Source organism: Ptychodera flava, chromosome 15 (genome assembly GCF_041260155.1).
Source record: "Ptychodera flava strain L36383 chromosome 15, AS_Pfla_20210202, whole genome shotgun sequence".
Taxonomy (NCBI): Eukaryota; Metazoa; Hemichordata; class Enteropneusta; family Ptychoderidae; genus Ptychodera; species Ptychodera flava.
Window position 1 is genome coordinate 22,293,365 of NC_091942.1, and position 24,458 is coordinate 22,317,822.

A 24,458-nucleotide genomic window follows, 5' to 3' on the forward strand; every position below is an offset into this window, starting at 1 on the left:
TCTGTTTAAATTCAATGGCAGCGCCATTCCAGGCACCCGCGTGTCTCGTGAATTCCTATGATTATGCATGAAATGTTTCACGCAAGGTTGGACGATAGAAAGACAAAGTAGTCGAACTTTTATCAGAACTATAGCTGTTAAGTATCACTTTTCATATTTTCACAGCTTGGATTTAAAACAATAGTGTTGTGACATGTCTCATACATACTGCGTATTAATCATTGTGAAACTAGCGTTGGCAAGCTTTCTTGTCGACAAAGTATTGCAAATTTGGAGTCGGACTTTGGGAGCCTTGGAGTGAGCATATCTCCAGGCTCTCGGAGCTAAGTGTTGCCCCAGGCAGCCATCAGGCTGACCTGGGGAAATAAAGTTTCGAGCGCAACGTTAATTCCTGTATCGCCTGATCTATGCATTCACTCCATCTACGCGTACTGTGGTCTGAAGTTCCCCTTAATCCTGATTCGGAACAGCCAAGAACATTTTTCTTTACAATTTGATAAAACCAAATATGTGACCCTGTCCGGTGAAATTGAACCCTAGCAAGGATATTGTATGAGAGATATTTGCCCTAACTTTTCCAAACGGATGCCGTAATTGTAAATGAGAAATCAGCCGTACTGAGCCAATATATTGGTTAGTCCAACAAAAAATGATAGATAATATCAACAAGGTATTTTAACTTCCTCAAATTTTAGACTTGTGCTATACGATTGCATCTCGATCTTCCAAATCTTGATTAATTTAGTGACGATGATAACCACTAAAACAATCGTGTTTCAAACATTTTCAGAATGGATAAAATGTTAACATGTTACTATAAGTGTTGTTTTCATAATTGTCCACCCCGAGGAACCTATGTATACAAAACATTAACTCTTTTGATTGATTGCACATAAAGTGATCTTTTATTTTGATATTGGTATTTTAAAAGTATTACAGAGGTTATTCCATTATTAATCTCACTCACCATATAGAGGTCCACTATGGTACAATATGCAAACCTTTTTTATCATTATCATATCATGTCAAAAGGCCGTTCCCCTGTTATCTTTCCCCTTCTGAGTAAACGTCATGAACAGGGCCATAACACCACCGATTATTCAAAAGCTATTTTTTTGGAATAATTTTGACGAAAACGACAGAAGTTAGGAATTTTTCCGAGCTTGTTTGAAAGTGAAATTTTATTACACTCTTTTATTGATTTAAGAGTTTGTTTTTAGCAGTGACTTTTACAGAAACACATTGTTTTCCAGCTCAATGTTTTTGCAATTAATAGTGTGTCAGTTAGGAATAGCAAGTACTATCAGATTATGAGTCGGCTGTTTTGTTATCGTTTCCTCTTTTCTTCATTACTATGTTACGAATTATGTAATGCCTTTAAGCTGTTATTTAAAACCCACTGGAAACAATGACACCCAGCAAGACTCACAATCGGCCAGGACTAACACCTCGACATACCGACACATGGGAGAAGCTGTATCTTAGGTGATGACGTCTGTAAGTTGTCTTGTCAGAAATAGTCGCAATGGACTCGCATCTTTGTCGGTCGTACCCTAGTAACATTCCAACTACAGTATCTCGACCTGACGCCGAGAGTATGTCCCGCGAGCAGATGGCACGTGATGAGCAAGACAATCTGCAGTAAACCCTCAGTAAGGTAGAATGCGCCTCGGGACAGGTATTCAGGCCCTCACATTTGTTCAGTTCATTTCTGGTCTACCTCTAACACAATTATGAGAGCCCATTTTAAAACTCTTAGTGTAAGAAAAATGGTCACTGTCTTAGTTTCTGAACAATAGAAAAGTTTATTTTCCTTATAGAGTTAAATCATGGATGGTGGCCATTAATGAATTTCGAATATCGTTCAAGTGTTAGGTACTTTCTTTTGTACCAAATTTTGCATGGTAACCCCCCTTATTTGTATTCTTAATTGATCAAGAGAAGAGTTGAAAGTTTTACATATAATTGAGTAAACTTTGAGCGAAAGTTTAAGTCTTTCACTTTCGAGGCGCATACTACCTGAAAGGCGTAACGATAGAGCACATTCTCTTATGCGAGTGTACGTTGTATCTGTCCTTCAGTTTATAGTGTAGCTAATTCAAATGTACCAGATCGTAGCTATAAGGGGCAGCTCCGTAGATTGACACAGCATTCGGAAAGTGAAACTAAAAAATTTACTCCTCGTGAAAAAGAGGCACCTGGATATACATTCTGGTGATAGTGAACGATTAGCGCCCGGTTACGAAATCATCTGTTCATGCACAAAAGAATCAAGAAAACATTCAAAGTACATGGAGAAAATATTAAAATCATTGCAAGTTTTAAAGTTTGACCAAATCGAATATGTTACCAGGACATATTAAGTGGTTGACACTAGTCATACACTCGCCGATTTCGTTTGATCACTGTCTTTATCAGCTTGAATAGGCTGACAAATTGCAATCGAAGCCTTATCATAATGTATTGGTTATTTGTGGTTCCTGAATGAGAATATCTTTGCTATTCAGTCGAGAAACGTAAGAATTGGTAGGTATATCCTAGACTATTTGCCGTTGACTATCACTTTATCGAGAATTATAGTCTTTAATACCCTTGGTTTTTTTTTCTAATAAGAGCTATGAACATAATGTGAACACTGTTGAATTTTATCTAAGTAACATACCAGTGTTGTAAACTCACCAATTCAGGCCGGCTGGTAGCATGTCATTTACCTGTGGTTAAAGACTGCCTGTCAGCAGCTGCAGTGTGTTGGCGTTTTATTTCTCGATATAATTACAGTGATTACTTACATATTAAAAATGTATTGCTTCAGGATATGCATGATGTATATGTGAACTGCAGTGTTCTGGAAATAAAGGTATTCCTTTCAACAGTCTCGCCTTTCAGATGATTTTCTGTCAAAAGCTTTTGGCTTTGACAAAATCTGTAAAGGGACGGACTATATTAGACCAAAGTGTTAACTATGATGCGATCGGAAATTATGGAATCCTTGATCTCCTGTGAAATCCCTTGTCAAAGCAAATCCATACTGTAATACACCAACGAACAAGGAAGAGGCCACCAGACCACCAAAATAAAGCATTTCAGAGATTCGAGAGGGCCCCTCCCAAGTGATGGCATGTCCGACGTTTCGATATCTGTTGTAACTCACCAATATGATGTAATGACTGAGGCAACAACATTTAGTGGGGCAAACTGCGTCCACGCCCGAGTGCTACCGGTATTTCGACAATATTGACTACATTAGCGAGTACACCGGTGTGCTGTTGTCGATCATCATTATCATCCTATGTGACATTGCATGAGGGGGCGCTGTTCTGTCAACCTTAAGATACAGCCAAGGAACCTGTTCGTGAAAACAGGTGTTCGTGCCCAGTTTTTCAGCGGACGGGAAAATTTAAATCATTCGATAGGCGGGGAGACAATATAAATTTTTATTGTGGGCAAGGAAGAAATTTCAGTTTTTATTGTGGATACGGAGAGAATTCCTGGCAGTGGGTGCCGGGAAATGGGTAGAAGAAGGGGAGGGGGATGCTGTAGTTGATAGAACAACTTATAGGGAAGATTAAGCGCCTAAAACTCAGAGGGAAGCAATAACCAACTTTTAAAAAGTTGATATTGATGTGCTATATACCGGTATACTTACGTCAGTGCACTGAATTAACACGCACTTGGGCGATTGATGAGAGTTTCATAAATGAAAGGAACATTTTCACCATTATTTTATGTAGAAATGTAGCCTAGAACAACTTATATCATCATTAGAACTAAGTTAATTCCGTGGCTTGCGTCTTCTCTGCCGGCAAAATAAGAAGAACTATGATGGGATCTATTGCAGAATTATTACATAAGAAAATCATGACAAAAACTGCTGAAGGTACTAAACAAGATCCCAATGGCAGGTATCCGTATTTGCTGTGGGAGGGTTTTCTCAGGAAGCAAGACAGCCAGTTGGAGAAAACCCTAATCAGGGTGTTAATAATGAGAATATTTGTATAATAGCATACTGATGAGCCTTTTGCTACACATATTTTGTGTACCTAGCTTGACAAAATCTGAACACAATGCTGGACTCAGTAATGACCAAATGATTAATGCTAAATCGTGATGAATGAATGAATGAATGAATGAAATGAATGAATGAATGAATGAATAAATAAATAAAATTATTCATGGGAACATTTGCCAGTGAAATGCAATATCTTTGATGAGGAGTCTGATTGTGAGGCTGTTTTCTCATGTCAAATCGTAATAAGGATAACACTATATTCTGATCAAACTACATGACACAAAGAAACCTGAACGGTCAGAAAAAGCAAATGAAAAGTAAATACAAAGAAATAAATGTCTTAAGATCGCTGAATCTTTAAAAGTGACAACCAGAGGGAAATAGTTTCATTAGTGTCAGCCAGGGGAAATGGTTTCATAGTGACAACCAGAGGGAAATAGTTTCATTAGTGTCAGTTTGATGATGATCGCTGGACCCAGATTCTTATAATTGGAATTTCAAAGCACAAAATGACTGCTGCACAAACCTACGCAGCAAGAAAGCCTGTTTTAACGCTTCTCATACACACACAGGTGCTTACATGCTGTACAGATATTATGTGAACACGGATTTGTTTTTAAAAAAGATCACAACGTTTCAGAGGAACAATCTGGTCAAATCTTAGAGTGAAGATATAGCAAGTGAAACAATGTGCACTGTGTCAACTACATGACCACTGATACAAATACGTACATGGTGAACTTGTTTACATAAACATTTTATTTACATTTGTACATTGCAAGTTGACTGTAAGTGGAATGAAGTTCAATGTCAATGAAGTTACATTCTAAACTATGAAATGGATGAGAGTTAGCATGGTTTCATGCCACTTCAGATGACGTGTACACAGAAAAGTCACAAGAAAGCAGCTATGAAGATTCACACTACGGGAGTGTTTTTTTGCAAGTTGCTGTATGCTAGAATCTGACTGACATGTGCTTGAACTTTCCGAGTGATGCAATGTTGTGTACCGTTCACTAGTGTACTGGCGTATTTTAAATGCTGTCCAGATGTATGTTTTGGCATCAACTCACAAACGTAATACTTGAATACTGGCCACGTTATGGCTTGGCATACAAAATGCGGATGCATGTTGTATACAGAGTAGAATTAACAAACAACTGTGAATGATACACAGAAAATTGAAAAAACAAATTACAAAATATATATCCTAATTTATAACAGCTATAAAATATTAAAGGGATAATGTGCGACTTCTCTAGTTTCACAAATGTAATGAAGAAATTGCAGAAGTTAAATACTGTGAACACAAACCATGCATTACAGTGATGCTATTTACAGTCACATCTGTGACATAAAACATTTGTCCATATAGACATGTCATTTTTTGTATTAAATAGGTGATCTAACTGATTGCAGCATTCTGATCAATTTTTGTTGATGGTGTACTTTTGTCTCTACCCTGGTTGTCTCTTTTAGAGATCTAACTTGTTGAGGACATACAACAGGGACTGTGCGCAAATTTCATGGCAGGGGTACTTGAGGAAGGAACTGGAAGAGTGAGGTTAGGAAAGGGAAGTTGTAAACCTACTCCGGAACAAAATGATCACCGTTGGTTACTTCAATACTCTATGGATGTAAGACAGAAAAGAAATACCATACCGTGACACTACTACAAACATAGATGAATCTGTTAACATATTGGGCTTTGACGCCGTTGGTTTTGTTTGTACTGCAGCCCATTCAAATGACGGCATGAATGGGACTATTTTCTTCAAGAGTTGCTGTAAGTGACGGCTGCTGGAATATTTTGATTTCTACAGAAGAGTGTCTGTCACAAAGAGTGGGTAAAACACCATAGCCTTACCAGCTGAAGGATGAGATAAGGTTGCGAAGTATGGCTTTATGGCAGATGTGCACAACATAACATTGTTCAGTATTTTATCAGCCGAACATACATTGGAAAGGAATGAAAATCCAGTTTTAGGATCATGTTTTCATAGTTCCAGAATTTGAATGGTGATACCCCCTGGTTATTATTCTCAAAAGAGAATGGTTGAAAGTTTCCCTGACAAAAGTTTTGAGCAAATGCGTAAGTCTTTCAGTTTTGAGAGGCATGCTACCTTAAGTACGTGACTGCACTACTGGAAGCATGAAGACACATTGACAAAGTAGCTGTGTTGATCTTCAATACAGTATAATCTCGGGTTTGGTAATACACACTATGATTAAACCCTCGATTATATTGGAAGCATGAAGGTAGGTACTTGGTCCATGCAGTGAACCAGTCAATTGAAAGCCAAACGCCTCTCTTCACAGGGAATTGCTAACCTTGTGAAATAGAAACAGCACCGTAGGACAAGGTTTAGGTCTCTCAATGTGTACACCCCCTCCTGTATAAAACCCCGGCTTCAGTGCCTTTGAAATTTGTCAGCATGGCACTTCAACATAAGTCGATGATCGAGGTAAGAAACACATCCATTTTAATTCTGTGCTGTCCCTAAATGTCCAGAGCGAGCAAATGGTGACTTTCAATTGACTTCTGCATGGCATTCTGTTCAAAAGAAGTCGACCAAAGATACAAAATATCTGAAATTTATTTAGACCATCTTCACAGTGAGGATGACTGTCAAATATCTATATCCATCTCTCTTTACAGGTTATGCCAACATTGTCATAAATACAGTAGTTACCTTGTAATTTTTCAATTGGAAGATACAGAACTGGTATTTAACATTCTTGAAAATCAAAACATTTACTGTAACAATACAGGGAGTATTCACACATGTATATGTACATAGAAACATGTGTCTGTGTGCCTCAGTGTTTAAGTGTCCATAAAAGACATACTTCATAAATCATGACTGATGCAAAAAAATTGAAAGACTGAAAAACAGCGAACTTTTCATCGCAACCACATGATCCTCTTGGAACATGATCAATTCCTGTTGTACACAGAGAGCCACTGAAGCTTGTCACTTGGGCAGAAATGTGTTTTCAAACCCTGTTCTTCACACTGCCAACTGTAATAGATGTCCTACCTATGACATGTGTGCAACTGTACTGAGTATGAGGTACTGGAAGGTCTGTCTTATGAGGGCGCTTTTCCACACTCTCTTTCTCAGTAGTGTTGGAGTGCCCTCGTATGTGATGGCCCCTTCCAGTCTACAAAAAACTCCTACCCTATAGTTTTAGGAAGCTCCAGTCTAAAGAAAGACCTTACCAATGGTACTGAGAAACACTTCATGAGCTGTGTATCCATACATATTAGCACAAGTACGTCACACACAGGTGAGTTTAAAACATATGATGGAGTTAATGTTGACAAACTACAGGTATGACGTTTATGGTCTTAAAAACAAAAACAGTGTTCTGCCAGTTGCTACTTGTCAAAACAAAATAAAGAAACTTTGGACATTTGTTGAAATCTGGAGTATGTCTAAGACAATGATACTGTTGTCTGATTTATCAGCCGGTTTCCCTTTTGAGTCAACTCTGTAACTCACAAGACTTGAGGTCATGATAAGTTATACTTGCTTCTACTGTATATTATTACAGGAACCCAGAGGCAAACGGGAAAATACATGTGCCATGAGGAAGATCGGCCTGACTGTTCTTAAAGTGGCATTAAGTTTTTTGTATCATCTTCGAAACCCTTTATTTCAATACCAACAGCCTAATTTTGAAATTGCGGTTACATGCAGATCTCGTGAAATTGTAATAATCACATGACGTATGCAGAGGATGTTGCATTTCGGTGGCCCACAGAAATTTTGCGATCTGAAGGCCGAACAATCTCCAGTGGGGCTCTCATGATCTGAGCCTTTTAGTACAGACACACTGTAGACACAAATAGCATACACTGTGACGCAGCGTGATGGCACGCCCTTTGCTTCTTGTGAACTCCCAAGCGTCGTATCTTTGACAATATACCTTAAACAGTGCACTGGCAGGGAAAACTCTCGTGAGATGTCAGATTCCCAGGATCACGTCTTGAAGCCATCCTTGTTGCCCCCCCCCCCCTCAATTTCACTCAATCTGCCAATAATTGCCTTGCCACATGACATATGGAAAGTCAGCAACAAAATACTCTGTAGGAAAAAATGGCAGTGCCATCCATCATAAATATAAACAGAGTACAAATTTCGGAAAAGTATAGGAAAATTAAAATAAGTATCATTGAGAAGCTGCCTATCTGTAATGTACATTGATTCTTTTACTCATTTGTCTTCATACTCCTGCGCTAACTCATCATAAATAATTAAGATTGAAGATTGAAGAATGCTGTACATCATCACGTAACATCACCATGTGGCATTTGAAAAATACAGGTGCTTCTATACTTCCAACATTTTTTGTCAGAGAATAAAAACATGACGAGAATCCACTCTCTGAAAATGTTTTGTCTCGCAAACCAGGCTAAGTCTCTGTAAAAGGAAACCAGATTCTGAAGAAAACCCAACCATAGATAGATAATCTTCCAAACATTGGAAGCAATTGTCACGAATAAAGAGAGATAATGTCCAAAGAAGCTGCATACCATTAGGAAAATTACAGGCTCCTTCCACTGGTAGGGTCACTTGTAACATAACATGGAAATTACAAAAACGAACCCTAAATGTTATTTGTCGAAAAAACTACAAAGTACCACCAAGAAAGATACATCTGTCAATCATTCTATATATGTATTAGAGAAAATATGGATACTGTGCAGGTTTAACCCTTTCACCACCATGGTTTGGTCCAAACCCATTGTTATCAATGGTAATTGTGGACCTCTATACAGGGAATTGGGGGTGAAAAGGTTAAAGTACGCTGAAAACAATTTTTTGAAAAGAAGTACCTCCTCTCAGATGTCGTCCAATGTACACACATAGATTCATGTCTCACCACTAACTTCTTCGCAAAAGTTTAAATTTTTGTCCCTTTGTGGGTTAGTTGGTTTTAAGTGACTGAAACGCTTGCAATGACAAAGTTGTGTGGCACTCTCGGTGCGACTTTACGTGTGAAGACACAATGGCTGTATTCTGTATTCCTTTATTTGGGGTTTGATTAGTTTTTTATGGGGTGCAGTACTTGTTAAAATTCCTCCACCCATTCGTTCTCCGCTATGAACATGTCGATGACCTCCTTCATCGCAAGGTTTGGGGTCAGCTGATCTTGCGTCAGATCCGTTCTCGTCACGGGGTCAAAATGGCCGACACGCTGGTGGAGAATTGAGACAGCAAACAAACATGGTTGAAAATGTGAGATGTATTCCGTGACAGCATATGATAGCAGCTCCATTCAATGAAATAAAATTGTTTACAGATTCATAATATCGCACTAGGGCTGAGCCTATAATAAGTTCACGCTGCTATGTAATTTAAAAGTGGAATTTCACTGTTTGTGGTCAAATGAGTTTGGATAAAGATATTTCTAAGATACTCGTCTTTGTCACAGGTGTTGATAGCTTCCCTGGCTATGCACGCGGCAGCTTGCTGAGACCAACTACTTATTGGGCTGTAGCTCACTTTGTGCAATGGCAGTACCCTTTACCCCTTTTCCTGCCAGACAGTATCACTTCCCCATCAGCCAAGTCAGTAAAAAGCGGTATTGAGCCAAAACATGACGTATTTTCACCCACTTGGCTTGGTCTGTTATAGCATCTTTAGTAAAAAAAAGATCAAGTTTACAGTATTTATGTTTTTAACAGCCTTCAAATGTACAGTATTATGTTAAAATACACCATATGGACTATGTTGTGTTTCATTAATTTTAACCATCTTGGCCTGATGGTGAAATATGGACTTGGCAGGAAAAGGGTTAGACAAGACAGCCGCCAGCGTGCAGCGCGCCCACGGCTGATGCTACTGAACTGTATAATATGTTCTATCCCAAACAAAAATATAACGATGCTTTTTAAATTTATTATCAATTTTTTTCTGTTAATTTAGTAGTATTTAGCTTTGTTGCTTGCAAATCTTGCTTTAGTAAAAACTATTGCAGCTGGGCTGTGACATTTGATGTTGCAATCACAAGAATCATGGGATTGCAATGGCGACAACTATACAGTCAAAAATGCCATTCAATATGACATTAAACTGGTCCAATAATCATTTCCATTCAAGGTAATATATTACCAGGTCCATGGGACAATTGTGATTTACAAATTTAAGTAGGACCATCCTGAACCACTGATAGTTAGTGGTGGTACCAGGTGTCCGGAATGGGTAAGCGTACCCTGCTAGCATGCTACACCCATCAGGAATGGTCCCCAAAATTGTCTAAATATTGTATGAAAAGATACAGGATATGAATCACTGTAATAAGTCAAAGCCGGGAATGCTGTCGTTAATCATTTGAGTGACCGAGGTGTCATATTTGGTCACAATGTCGTCATATCGACCGTAGAACTTTTTGAAAGTCCTAACGAATCTTTTTGTTGTGTAACCTTGTCTCAGTAATTTTGATGCCAATGAGCTGTGTCTCAGTTGAAAATCACCGTAGGAATCAAATCAAATCGTACTGCAGTAACACATGCATATCAGTGAGCCACTGCACAAGGTATTATTAAACTGCAGTTGAACAATGCTAACCTGTAAATGTTCTTCAATGTCTTTCCTGTCGTAAGTAATGCCACTCGGCGTTATCACCGGTTCTCTCATCAATTCAAAACTAATTTTACCGCATAAGTAATCAGGTACATCACGTTTCTGTAAAAGACGAACGACAAAGCGACACTTTAGCACCATCCATTCTGAGTGCATGAAAATATACATACATCATGTTTCTGTAAATGACAACAGAGCCGAAGCAACACTGAAGCACCATCCATTCTGAGTACATGAAAATACATATACATCCAGCCACAGATCCTATATGTATGTGAATCTTACAAGTGCAGAGACAGTCAATATGGATATAGGTAAGTGAACGGTATACATTCTTATAGTGTACGCAAAAAAAGTGAAAAGCTTTAAACTTGTCCCCAAACCTTCCTAAAGGGACTTTAAAGCATTCTCTTGCATAATACAGAATAAAAATTATTGGTCAAAATAAAACTTTTGGTATAGAGAAACAAATCACTGAAAATTAACTGATATTTGAATTCAAAATGGCACAAACCTATTTCAACACTATAGAGATAAACTAAATTTAGACTTTCATGAAAATAAGACAGTTTAAACTTCATTTACCCCGAAGGTTTCACAATGGGTCCACACTGGCAGACCAACAATGTATTGTGAAAATTTGACACTGACAGTAAAGAAATCTGTCACTTTTCACTATACAACAAAAATTGAGATAATGGAGAATTTATAGTATGTGTGCATATTTTTGTCATATATCTATCTAATGTGCCCAGAAAGTGTGATCTGACACTGAAGTATCACCGGTACCACATAGTGGCTCAATAAAAATGCACAAATTAAAAATAATACATGTACGGGACATAGTTGGGAAATCATTTGAGTACCATGTTCTCACGATACATGTATCTTAAGATTGTGTGTGCCTAAATAGGAAACGACTTGAAATTTTGCTAAAAATTTCCTCAATAAAACTTTCAACCATTCTCTTGCAAAATCAAGAATAAAGTCAGGGGTCACCGTGTAAATTTTGGCAACAGAAGATATTTTAAATTCAAAATAGCCGCCATTCCTGTGTTAACTCTGGGGAAAAATAAAATTTTCGATTTTCTAAAGACCAAGACAGTAAAAATGTTTCTTAGCCCAACAGCTTTAAAATGAACTCCTACACGTGGTACGGCAGGAAAGAAGTGTAAAAATTTTAGAGTGCGAATATGTGTCCCCAAGGCACATTCTATCTTAACACTGGTAATACATAAATCTTAGCTTAGAAGTACAGGTATCATGGTCAATCTGCTTCATAAATTTGTGATTCACACCTCTGAAAGTTAACTGAATGCCAATTTTCATTTTAATTGTCAAGACTTTTGTCTTACCTTCCTCCTCTCATCAACAGCTGCAAATAATGAATTAAGTTCTTTGAGATGATTTTCCTGTAGAGACAAAACAGTCGAAGCGGTTTAAAAAGTCTAAAAGAGATGATGGATCTCTCATTGCCAACATAATTATCAGTTGCAGCATCACTATTGCCTGAAATTTATCATTCACTCATACAGTTTGTCTCTCCTTCACAAGTTTGCAGGTCTTTTTAGGGAATTTTTTTCACAAAATTAAATGTTTGTTTTGCTTCAGTCGGTGTGAGCATACTTGCTCGTTGTCCCTTCAAAGGAAATTCCTTCTTTGCCAGAAAAATTGCAAATGAACAAAAAATCATTATGCATGTATGATGGGCTTACAAAGCCATGCTTCCTCTAACACTAACAGGTAAAAAACATATGTTGAGGAGCATGGTGGGTAACTTTTTATAGTAAAATCATTTGTAACACAAACAAAGTAGATTGCCCTGCCAATAAAAGTGATGGCAAAATCACTAAATAAATACAAATTTATCTTCTTTTGGGCAAATTCAGTCTTGTTGAATAGTGCCTTTCGGCTCGAAATGTTGGCATCTTTCATGAATACATACCATAGTGATGTAAGCATTAACATACATTTACACATGGTTCTGAAGAGTTCATTCATGTTACCTCAGTAGAACATACGGTACCAGGCATCAGAATTTAAAATTCCACGCAAAAACTACTATGACCTTTTCTCAAAAACTACATGACTGTCTGGATAAAAGAAAACCGTTTCAGAACAGGTTTTTTTGGTTAACAGTGGTTTTTATGGGCTGACACCCTACAAATCTTTACCCCATTTCTGAAAATGGCTGTCCAGTTTTCCAGTTTTTTATACTATCAGCAATATATTGTGTTGCATTTGTACATTCTGTACACATGCAGTAAAATCGGTGAATATGGAAACTTCTTGTTACATCTTGTAACATAAATTACTATTTTTTGCTGTAAGTATAAGAAACTGACCAAGATGGCCAGATGCAAACCACCACAAATTATACTGCCTTGACTACTCACATACTCTGCCTCAATTTTTTTCGCTTCGTCCTTGCAGTCTTTGTTACTCGTTTTCTCCAGTTCCTCTGCTCGCCTGTAAAGGAAATTAATAACAGCCGATTTCATTTCTTCTGAAAAAATCCATCGATCACACCTTAGTGATCTTGTAATTCTGACAGCAGAATAAAGTAACTTGGTCAATTGTAGGAGAGCCACATTGATATTATTGCTCTTTCTTTGTACTTGGGCTAGGCAAGGCATGATGATGACAGGTTGAAGTAAAATAACAACATTAATGAAGATTGACATTGAAATATTGGCTTGGATGGCATATTCGCATGAGACAATCTTTCCAAATGAAAGAAGACATGTCATTCAATTACAAAATTCCACTCTGGAAGAACTGGTAGATTTTCCAAAACCATTGGAAATTCAGCCTTTATCAATTATCAAATTAATTTTCAAAGAATTGCACGGTGTAGGTAGCAATGTAAGAAATTAGGGGAAAATAGCGACCAGATATCCGGGCAAGTGACTTTGAAAAGTTCCTTGTTGGTTACCTGTCCTAATAATTAGGTCTCACATGCTCTATACTTGGCATACCTCACCTCTCATCTCAGCAAACTGAATATCGGAAACTATTTTAATCTCCTTATAATTAGGTAAATTCACTTTCCGAGCCAAAATTTCACCTGCCCTGGGTATGCTGGGTGCATATTACAGTATCTATGTTTTCAGCTGCCTTAACATTTTCAAGTCTTCGTTAAAATACAGCATACAGGGCATGTTAATTTTATGCCATACTGGTTTTAACTGATTTGACCTTATGGCAATATATGAACTTGGCAGGATTATGGTTCACATAATATCTGCACTCTCAACCTTCAGAGCGAGGGAAGGAATGGAAAGACACATATTTAAATTGCATATAGGTACCTGTTTTTATCTTCAAGCATTAATTTATTGAGATATGACTGTAGCTCTATTTCTTGCTGAATTCTTTTGTCTTCCATGTGGTTCCATCGTCGCTTCTTGGCAGTTCTCAAGGCACTAGCTATGTCATCACCAAAGTTCAGTTTCTGCTCTCTGGCCAAGTCATACGCTGACTCCGGAAAAGGATGGATGTGGGGAGGGAGGGAGGGAGGGGAGGGAGGGAGAGAGGGAGAGAGAGAGAGAGAGAGAGAGAGAGAGAACAAATTGATTAATCGTGACTGCTGACATTTTCCTTTCTATTACCAGAATAATTTGAAATAATCAAAGAACCTTTCACAAAGCTTATTTCCTGAAATAGCATGATAAAAGGGCATCAGTAATGCAATATATAGATCATTTAATATATAATAAATCATTTTTGGACATTTTACATAATTCAGAATCAAAATATTACACCAGTCACCATGGCGATAGCCTTGACTGACATCAAATATGCCACTGCTCGTAAAAAAAACACTTTTGAGAGTATTTTCCAATATGAAACAAAATGCACTTGTGCATAAACAAACCAAGATATAAGTGAGGAGATAAGTATTTACGGAAATTGCTGTAAAAGTCAATTATGTTACATGGCTAGATTCAGAATGATGTGGTTGAAAAGTGCATATTCAGCTTAGAAATCATCACTGCAGAATAGCTACGTGTATGTACTCCACACTATGCACTGAATCAACCACAGAACAAATGTAATGCATATCAGTGCATGTATAAATCTAACCACAAAATTTGATAAAGAGATAGTGCAGTATATGACCAGCATACTTAATCACTATATTGAATATTCGTTGGCCTGAGAAGAAATGGAGTCAGGATAATGGTTTATACATGAATGTACTCATTGCATGTACACATGAGGTGAAATACATTTGGGAAACTTTCACACCCATTCATTCAGAATATGGTAATATTGTGAGGTCAAAGGCATGTGATTATGACAATAGACAGTAGCCCTCGAGTCTACTCTCTATGTTATGACAGACTTGATAACATAACAGCACTAATCCATACATATGTACATACCAAACAAAATCTGAAGTTAAAATAATAATTGCCTGTGTCATTTTTGAATACCAGTCACATTTTATCAGTGTTTTTGTTAAGGCCAGTAAATGCATGCCAGCATACCAACACCGTACCAATATATTCATGAGATTTTTTTCTGCTCATATCACCAAAGTGCCTTCCATTATCATATATGGAGTAACAGTACCAACAATGACATACCGGTATACAGTAAAGGGAGGGGGTCATCATGCCTGTGGCTGTACATACACACATACAATGGGTCTGTTGCACAACATATCATAATATCTCTTGTGCATAACAGAAATTTTCAAAATGGTGGCTGTACTGAAACCAGCGACCACACCCAAAGCAGCTTCATATGATGCAACCAAAGTTTATTTGGCAAAGTCTTGCAGTGAGTGGAAAGCTACAAAACTCATGAACTATGAACATGTATCAACTGCTGAATTTGCTGACATTCTTCACAGATTTCTTGGAAGGGGCGACTTTTATCAACAAGAATGTTGCACAGCTACAGACGGGACAACTCCATCCCTTTAACAACTTGAATAAATTTCCTTGAGTTGCAGTTTCTGCAGCCATGCTCCTCCTGCCCGACCTAGAACCACACCATCATGCAAAGGTACGAAAAAGCACTACTGAGCCATAACATATATTGCTGACTCAGCAAGTCTTCAATATAAATGTAATGTAATGTCTTTTATACAAATGTAACTTGAAAGGTGGTCACCAATGCAGTTTGAGCACCTTAAAAACCCACCTATGGTGTTTACCACTGGACTTGGCTGCCTATAATGAATAATTACCTACTGACTGAATGGACATGTTTCAATGCTCTGAAAGTTTACCCTTTTCCTGCCAAGTTCATATTTCACCATCAGGTCAAGTTGATTATTAAAACTAACAAGCGACCTAGCGGCCGATATAGCTCCGCTGTGTTTATGTAGAGAATAACTATTTTTGACACATGTTGATGAAGAAGGTGGAAATCTTTGATAGCTTGATGCAGAGGCCAGAAAAAAGTGGCTAAAATAAGCTGCAAAAATATACAATTGAAGATTTCATCATACTTTGAATATATTACATCGGATCATCCCTATGAACATGTCAACCACAGCTATCTGATGAGTAATTTTTGAGAATAAATTTTTTGACCAAAAATGGCAACAATTGTCCCCAAAAATAAAATTGCAGATTTCATCATTATTTCAATAATATCATTTAGTTCATCTATGGAAACCTGTATACCAAATTTCAAAGCTATCAGATGAGTAATTTTGGAAATACACATTTTTTGACCAAAAATTGGCAAAAATTGCCCCAAAAATACAAAATTACAGATTTCATCAGAAATTCAATACATATTACTTAGCTCATCTGTAGAATCCTGTATACCAAATTTCAAAGCTATCAGACCAGTACTTTTTGAGAAACACATGTTTTGACCAAAAAATGGTATAAATTGCCCCAAAATTACAAAATTGCAGATTTCATCATAATTTCAATAAATATCATTTAGTTCATCTGTAGGAACCTCAGTGTTCTCCCTGAATAAGGTAACAGGGGCGTGGCGCCCTCTTGTAAATTCCGAGCGCCCCCTTGCCAGAAATGAAAAATATTTATTTTTTTTTGAAAAATAAAACAATAAAATGTACGGGGAAAAAGTTGACAGTGATTTACAAGCAAAATGCAAGCGTGATCGTCGATCCTGCAGGCTGCAAACGTAATTCTCATCGATCTTGCAAATCTCGCGAGTTTGTGATGTCATCCGAGATCATAAGCCCATGTGCAACTCATCGATGGCAACCATGTTTGCATGGCTCAGGCCGTAACGTATCGTTAGCCACGGTCCCTCCATAGGGACCGTGCATTAGGTAACCGACTTTATGGCTGAGTAAACATGCCAAGGAGCTTGAGCCGAACCAAGGACAGCAGAGTACACTGAAGTTTTTATAGGAGGTTAGAATTTCGCTTGTGTATTCCTTCCCAAAGCAAAACGACCTATTTTTAGGCTCCGCCGGAGGATGAGAACACGCGAGTGCTATGGTGATAATTTTGACATCGATGAATAAATGTATGTCTGTCGCTAAGCTTATGTTTTCGTTTTCAAAAAATGTAATCTTCATTGGAATCACTGAACTGGAATAAAAGTTGTGGAACACTGTCTCAGATTTCTTTTCCTTTGAGTTTTTTATACGAAAAAAATCTGAAAAAATACTCCCCAAGTGCTACCAAATAACACCATTTTAATCTCTGTTTTTCAAAAGCTTCAACGGCACGAGGGGGGACACCCCCCTCCTGACCTCCCCCCGCGACCGCTTACGCGGTCGCCTGTGGTGCTTCGCACCACGTCTTCGCCCTCTTTTAAAAAAATCCTGGGGAGAACACTGAACCTGTACACCAAATTTCAAAGCTATCAGATGAGTAATTTTGGAAATACACATTTTTTGACCAAAAATGGCAAAAATTGCACAAAAAATACAAAATTACAGATTTCATCAGAAATTTAATACATATTACTTAGCTCATCTGTAGAATCCTGTATACCAAATTTCAAAGCTATCAGACCAGTACTTTTTGAGAAACACATGTTTTGACCAAAAAATGGTATAAATTGCCCCAAAATTACAAAATTGCAGATTTCATCATAATTTCAATAAATATCATTTAGTTCATCTGTAGGAACCCGTATACCAAATTTCAAAGCTATCAGATGAGCAGTTTTGGAAATACACATTTTTAACCAAAAATTGCAAAAATTGCCCCCAAAATAAAAAATAGTGACAATGTCACTGGTCGCTCCCATATAGTTATCAAAACAAGCTAAAATCAAGCTAAAAGATTTTTTTATCACAAATAGAAACAATTCCCCCAATAAAATAAAATTATACAAATTTCACCAGAATTTGATCAAATCTTACTGACGTCACCCGTAAAAACCTCTACACTAAGTTTCAACTCAATCGGACGTGTGGTTTCAGAGTTAAAAAAAATTTTTGATCAAAAATGAAAAAAAGAGCCAAAAAATGCAAATATGCAAATTTCACCACGATTTGCCCAGATTTGAGAAAGGTCACTCCTATGCACTTCCATACCAAGTTTCAAATCAATCAGACTTGTGGTTTCAGAGAAGAAGATTTTTGACCAAAAATGGAGAAATTACAAAAAAATTCATGAAAAATAGCAAGTCCAAGATACTGACCCAAGATGTGCACAATCATTTCAGGTCAGCCCAAAGTACTTACATGCTAATTTTTCATCTAATCTGCTCAGTGGCTATTGAGATTTTCAATAAAATGTAAACTTGTAAACATATATACATATGGCTATGGGAGCTAACAAACGACCCAATGGTCGACAGAGCTCTGCTGTGTTATGAAGAGAGCAACGTTTTGTGACATATGTATTGATGAAGAAGGTTGAGATCTTTGATAGCTCATTTCAGGATGGCCTGACCTAAAATGGCAAAATTAGCTGCAAAAATACAAAATTGATGATTTCATCATAATTATGTATAAAAATGTATACCAAATATCAAAGCTATCACATGAGTAACTTTTGAGAAACAAATATTTTGACCAAAAACGGCAAAAACTGACCCAAAAATACAAAAATTGAAGATTTCATCAAATTTCACTATATCACACTAAGAGAACCCCCAGGAAACTGTATACCAAATATCAAAGGCATCAGACAAGTAGTTTTTGAGAAACACATTTTTTGACCAAAAATTGCAAAAATTGCACCAAAAATACAAAATTGCAGATTTCATCATATATTCTGTATATCATATTTAGTTTATCTGTAGGAACCTGTATACCAAATATCAAAGCTTCAGACGAGCGGTTTTGATGAAATAAATTTTTGACCAAAAATGACAAAAAAATTCCTTAAAAATACAGATTGGCTTATTTCATTACAATTTGAACAAATCCAAATTGGGCTCTCCCTAGGGACCTGTATACCAAATATCAAAGCTGTCAGACGAGCGGTTTTGATGAAATAAATTTTTGACCAAAAATGACAAAAAAATTCCTTAAAAATACAGATTTGCTTATTTCATCACAATTTGAACAATCCAAGTTGGGCTATCCCTAGGGACCTGTATACCAAATATCAAAGCTGTCAGACAAGCGGTTTTGATGAAATAAATTTTTAACCAAAAATGACAAAAAAATTCCTTAAAAATACAGATTTGCATATTTCATCACAATTTGAACAAATCCAAGTTGGGTTATCCCTAGGGACCTGTATACCAAATATCAAAGCTGTCTGACCAGCGGTTATGAAGAAGGAGATTTTTTACCAAAAACGCCTTTTTTGGCACTAATTTGCATATTTTTGGCAATGACAACTTCATTTGAACAAAATCTCATCTACAGCCCATCATCCATGTACACACCAAATATCAAGATGAAATGTGCAGCGGTTTTGGAGTTTTTGATGTTGACGGACAGACATACAGACATACAGACATACAGACATACAGACATTTTCCTAGCCTATAAGAATAGCTTCCATTGCCATATATACATATGGCTATGGGAGCTAAAAATTAAAGATTTCATCAGAAATTCAATACATATTACTTAGTTTGTCGATAGAAACCTGTATACCAAATTTCAAAACTATCAGACCAGTACTTTTTTTGAAATACATTTTTTGACCAAAAATGGAAAAAAATTGCCTTAAAAATGCAAATTTGCATATTTCTGCACAATTTGAATAAATCTATAACAGATCATCCCTAGGGACCTAGGTACCAAATATCAAAGCTATCTGACTGGTAGTTTTGAAGAAGAAGATTTTTAAAGATTTTTTTACCAAAAATGACAAAAATTGCCTTAAAAATACAAATATGCAAATTTCACCACAATTTGAACAAATCTGACTGAAGTCACCCTAAGCAAACTGCATATAAAATTTCAAAGCGATCGGACAAGAGATTTCAGAGAAGAAGATTTTTTTACCAAAATCACCAAAAAATGCCCCAAAAATACAAATATGCAAATTTCACCATGATTTGAATAAACTGAAGTGAGGTCACCTCAAGTGAACTGCATATAAAATTTCAAAGCAATTGGACTTGCGGTTTCAGAGGAGAAGGCAATTGTTGACGGACGACGACGACGACGGAAAATCAACCTATTTGATAAGCTCCATGTCGCTGACAGCGGAGCTAATAAAGCAAAACATGTCCCGTATGGTGCCTTTAACAAAGACTTGAAGATTTGAAGGTCCCTCAAAAGACAGAGATACTGTATACATAATTTTTACAGACTAAAGCTGCTATAACATATCAAGCCAAGTGGGTGAAAATACATATGGTTTTGGCTCAATACTGCTTTTCACTGACTTGGCAGATGGGGAAGTGATACTGTCTGGCAGGATAGGGGTTAGTATCATTGGGACAAAGGAATGCCAACAGTGAAACACATTAGACCGCTTCATCTGTAAATTTCAGCCAGCTGCTGGTGTGTACCACTGGACTTGGCCGGGTGGCTATCCAGCGTCTTCAGCACCCTGAAAGTTAATGCACAATTTCAACCAGCTTGGCAGGAAAAGGGTTAGTATCATAGGGACAAAAGAATACCATCAGTGCAACAAGAAGATCAGTTCATCTGCAAATTTCAGTTACCTACTGTGATGAAAAGGTGACATACCTCTCTTCAAACTGGCCATTGCTTCATCATATCCTCCCATCTCTACCAGGGCTTGCCCGAGGAAGAAATGCCCTTTGACCAGCGAGCTGTCCATATCTATCGCATGCTTACAATCCTTCATGGCCAGCTCCCACTGCTGTAGCTTCAGGTAACACAGAGACCGATTCGTGTAAAACGTTGGTGTGTTTGGATTTCTCATCTGAGGGAAAGGAAAGGACAAGATAAGTGTGACCTTGCTACTCCTGAGACGAGGTGACAGATTACATGTATAATTATGTACACTGAATTTACCTCAACAAGTATCTAATTTAGGTTAACTTGCTGATCAAACCATCCTCAACAAGTTCTTATGACTTGATAAGTCATTTGTTAAATGTTCATTAATTTTGAAAAAAGATGTTCGTTTTTTTGAAATATCAAGATTAAATATATTTATTGTTTTGATTTAGCATTCTCATAGTTTCAGAGAAAAAGTAGTTACAAAATGACATTCAACAAAATTTAATCCTTATATGCGACAAGTTATTTAATGAACTATGTTTGAACAAATCTGATTGAAATCCCAGCGAGATTGGACAGAGTTAGTACAAGATTTAAAGACTGAACCTGACTGCAGCTGGTATTCAGTCTTAAATTGGTTACTTGCTAATGCTGTGACTTCAACTCAACTACAATGGTTGGAAGTCATGGCTGGAACTCAAATAAGGTGTGAGCAAATCCTGTGATGTGGGATCTACTATAATACGGCTGGTCGCAAATGACTCTAATATGCAAAAGTTTAGATTACATTACGTGCTTTAAATAAAATTCTTTGTTTGCCATCTGTGTGCTTATACGTTTTTAGAGAAAATGAAGAAAACAAACACAATGTTAACGCTATTACAAATAAAAATATTATTTTTCGAAAAGTGACCAAATTAAAATTGAGCTTATGTTAATACACTCATGTTTTTTGTCTGTGTTTGGTCTTTTTCCAGGCTGGCTTGTAGGTTTTTCAAAAATCCAAAGACGGCAAACACAGAATTTTCTTTACGTGTTCAGAAATGATGAAAATACAACTTGATAGGCGACTGCTAATGTTACAATGAACACTAAAGGACACATTAACCGCTTAGACTCATGGTACAAGCCGCAACAACAGTCATGCTCTCTGATGGGTGAATGGAGGTAAGGCGACCCCTTTGAATTTGTTGTTCATGCATGTAGCTGATTTCAGACTTTGATCCCTTTACCATAGCACATGGAGGTAATACGTGGGTGTATGGGTAAATTTACATCGCCACAAAATACAGGAAAGGGAAAGTAAGAGCAGTATGCATAAAAATGATAGAACCAAGAGCTTGAAGACGACACTATGGTCGCGGTGTAGCAGCGCCGGACTTAACTTGAGAAACTGCTTTAAGTACCAGTATAGGAAACAAAAAGTGAAACAAGTGAGCAAGAAGTCCGGTTGATTCTCATCGAGAAATGGCAAGTCTGGTTGATTCTCACCAGTGTGAATGATGGCTATGATACATGTACATTCTCACTAAGCGAATTTCCATTCTCACTGTGCTTGGTGAGAATTTCCAGTCTCATTTGGTGAGAATCTGACATCATCATACTTGATTCTCACCAAGGAGTGCATTTCTAACAGCTCACCAGACAGAATTATAAAAAATTCTCACTGACAGGGGTGAGAATGACAAGAGATTCTCACCAATCGGGAGAAAGTATCACTTTCTCGCGCTTGTCTTGCAAGTTTTTTCTTAGTGTAGTAGTACTGAGCTACAGTCTCGCAATATTTCCTCATAGTGTACTGATTCAGTGGGTCTAGTTATAGACCCCAGAATTCCTAGGGTCTGTGGTCTTCTTGTGTACTACAGCCCTGCGTACAGGTCTGTGTGTTCCCGGCGTTATAGGACGCCGGGAACACACAGACCTGTACGCAGGGCTACTATACTCCTTGCTTATTCGTGTTAGTGAACAGTTAGAAGAGTGTTTACAAGGGCACATTAACTCAAAAACTATCGCAGGTCGAACAGACTATACAGGTTGTGATGAACTTGTGTATCGCGTCAAAATAAGTCTGAGCTGAAGATTGCGCCCTACAGCCTACAGGTTTATAACGCACATCCAGGCTGTGGACCATGGTGCATGCACTCAAGTTTTCAACTCAGAACTTCGATTGTGTTGGACATCAGTTTGTGTACTGTAATCCTTCATTAAAATCTCATGCCTTACAGAATCTGGATTTAACTTACAATAAAGGTCTCACTTAACTATGATATCTGTCAGGAAAAAGACACAACCAAATAAATAAAACAAAACGTCAAAACAAACAAAGATAATAAATAAATATGTATACTCACTATGGCTTTGGTGTAACTGTTGATGGCATCCTCATATTTTCGCGCGCTGAAAAATCTGTTGCCTTGCTCTTTTAACTCCACTGCACTCATCTCTGTGCATTTAGAAGGGGGTTTGCGACCACAGCAAGACAGAATGTCGACTTTTTACGTGGCACGTAGCGCGTGGAACGACATCGAACGAACAACACTCAAACAGTGCAGCGGTCTCCGTGAAGTGAGCAATATGGCGATTGTGACCTTTACCCTTTCCCGTCATGCTGTGTGTCCGCTCAGTGGTACATGTGATTCAGTGTGAACAGCGGGAGGAAAAAGCTGACATTCATATGAAACTCTGACATATATATCTGTAAAATTGCGCTTACGAATATAGATTGTAAATATTAACATGCTTCACAAGATCTTTATCTATTTCAATAAAATATACAGTTATTGAAACTACACTAATTTTTTGTTGGAAATGCCATAAGTTTATCAATAATATCTGATGGTTTCAAGATGTCCAAATTCAAGTTATACTATGGTGGCGCTTGGAACAAAAAGAAAGCGGTTTTGAATATGTGCTTTATTAAGTAGAAAATGTTTCAAAACACTGTTTTCATATCAACATTTCCTTGTTTATGCATTGACGCAGCAGCAAGAGGCCTGGGACTATAGGCCTATACTATTAAAGCTACGCAAACTCAACGACAAGTTTATGGTATTTAGCCTAACATTTTCGCATGAATTATTGTGCGGAAACGAATAGTGTCCGTTTCTTCTTTAATTTGCTTTTACGAAAACTTATTGTCAACATTTGAACCCGCACTAGCCATTAAAAGTTCTGCCCAGTCTGTCTGGTTGACGTCTCAAAAAAGTCTGGTTGTAGGCTTGGGACTAGGGCCTACAGATAGCAAGAACGTTTACAGGTTTAGGCACACAGGTTTAAAGCGATCGATAGTTTCTACGATTCTGTTCAGGCCTGTAGCAGTAGGCCTATAGTGTTTCGCATGCGAGGTAGGGCAGGATGTGGTGTCATGGATATGTTACTCCCATCGCTTATTTTGATGTATTGCAACAATTACGTAGAAAAGAGGAAATGTCATTGGGAACATGCTGCTTCAATGTAATTTACGTTTTCACGTTTTCCTTGTAATAGGGCTCCGGAATAGGGCCTACGGTCGTATCCATGGCATCGAAATTGCGTGTTGATTTGAACAAGGTATGGTCAAGACTCAAATAATTCTCATCACTTGAAATAGAAATTTTCGGATCATGGTTTCTGTACCCGGACCGACGTAGAATACCAATACTTCCTGGTTCAAATGACTGACCATGGTGGTTGTGGTTGCGTTGTCTTTGGTGAAATTATTGAAACCTTTTCAAAACTGTTACTAAGTATTCAATTTTGACTCGAATAAGCTTATTCTTTGTCAAATCTACTCAGATTATCGTGCTTCGACTTGGATCGC

The 24,458-nt window shown here is 37.5% G+C and overlaps 1 protein-coding gene across 1 annotated transcript; it reads right to left on the reverse strand.

The window, feature by feature from the left end:
- Positions 1-6,588: 6,588 nt before the first annotated feature.
- On the reverse strand, positions 6,589-23,255 carry LOC139151555 (E3 ubiquitin-protein ligase CHIP-like). The gene is made up of 7 exons (XM_070724446.1): positions 23,011-23,255; positions 20,660-20,858; positions 13,914-14,079; positions 12,999-13,071; positions 11,958-12,014; positions 10,588-10,704; positions 6,589-9,214 (listed from the first exon to the last, which is right to left on the reverse strand). Exons 1-7 carry the CDS (start codon positions 23,098-23,100, stop codon positions 9,089-9,091), a joined length of 828 nt encoding a protein of 275 aa, XP_070580547.1. The 5' UTR covers positions 23,101-23,255; the 3' UTR covers positions 6,589-9,088.
- Between the last annotated feature and the right edge of the window lie 1,203 nt (positions 23,256-24,458).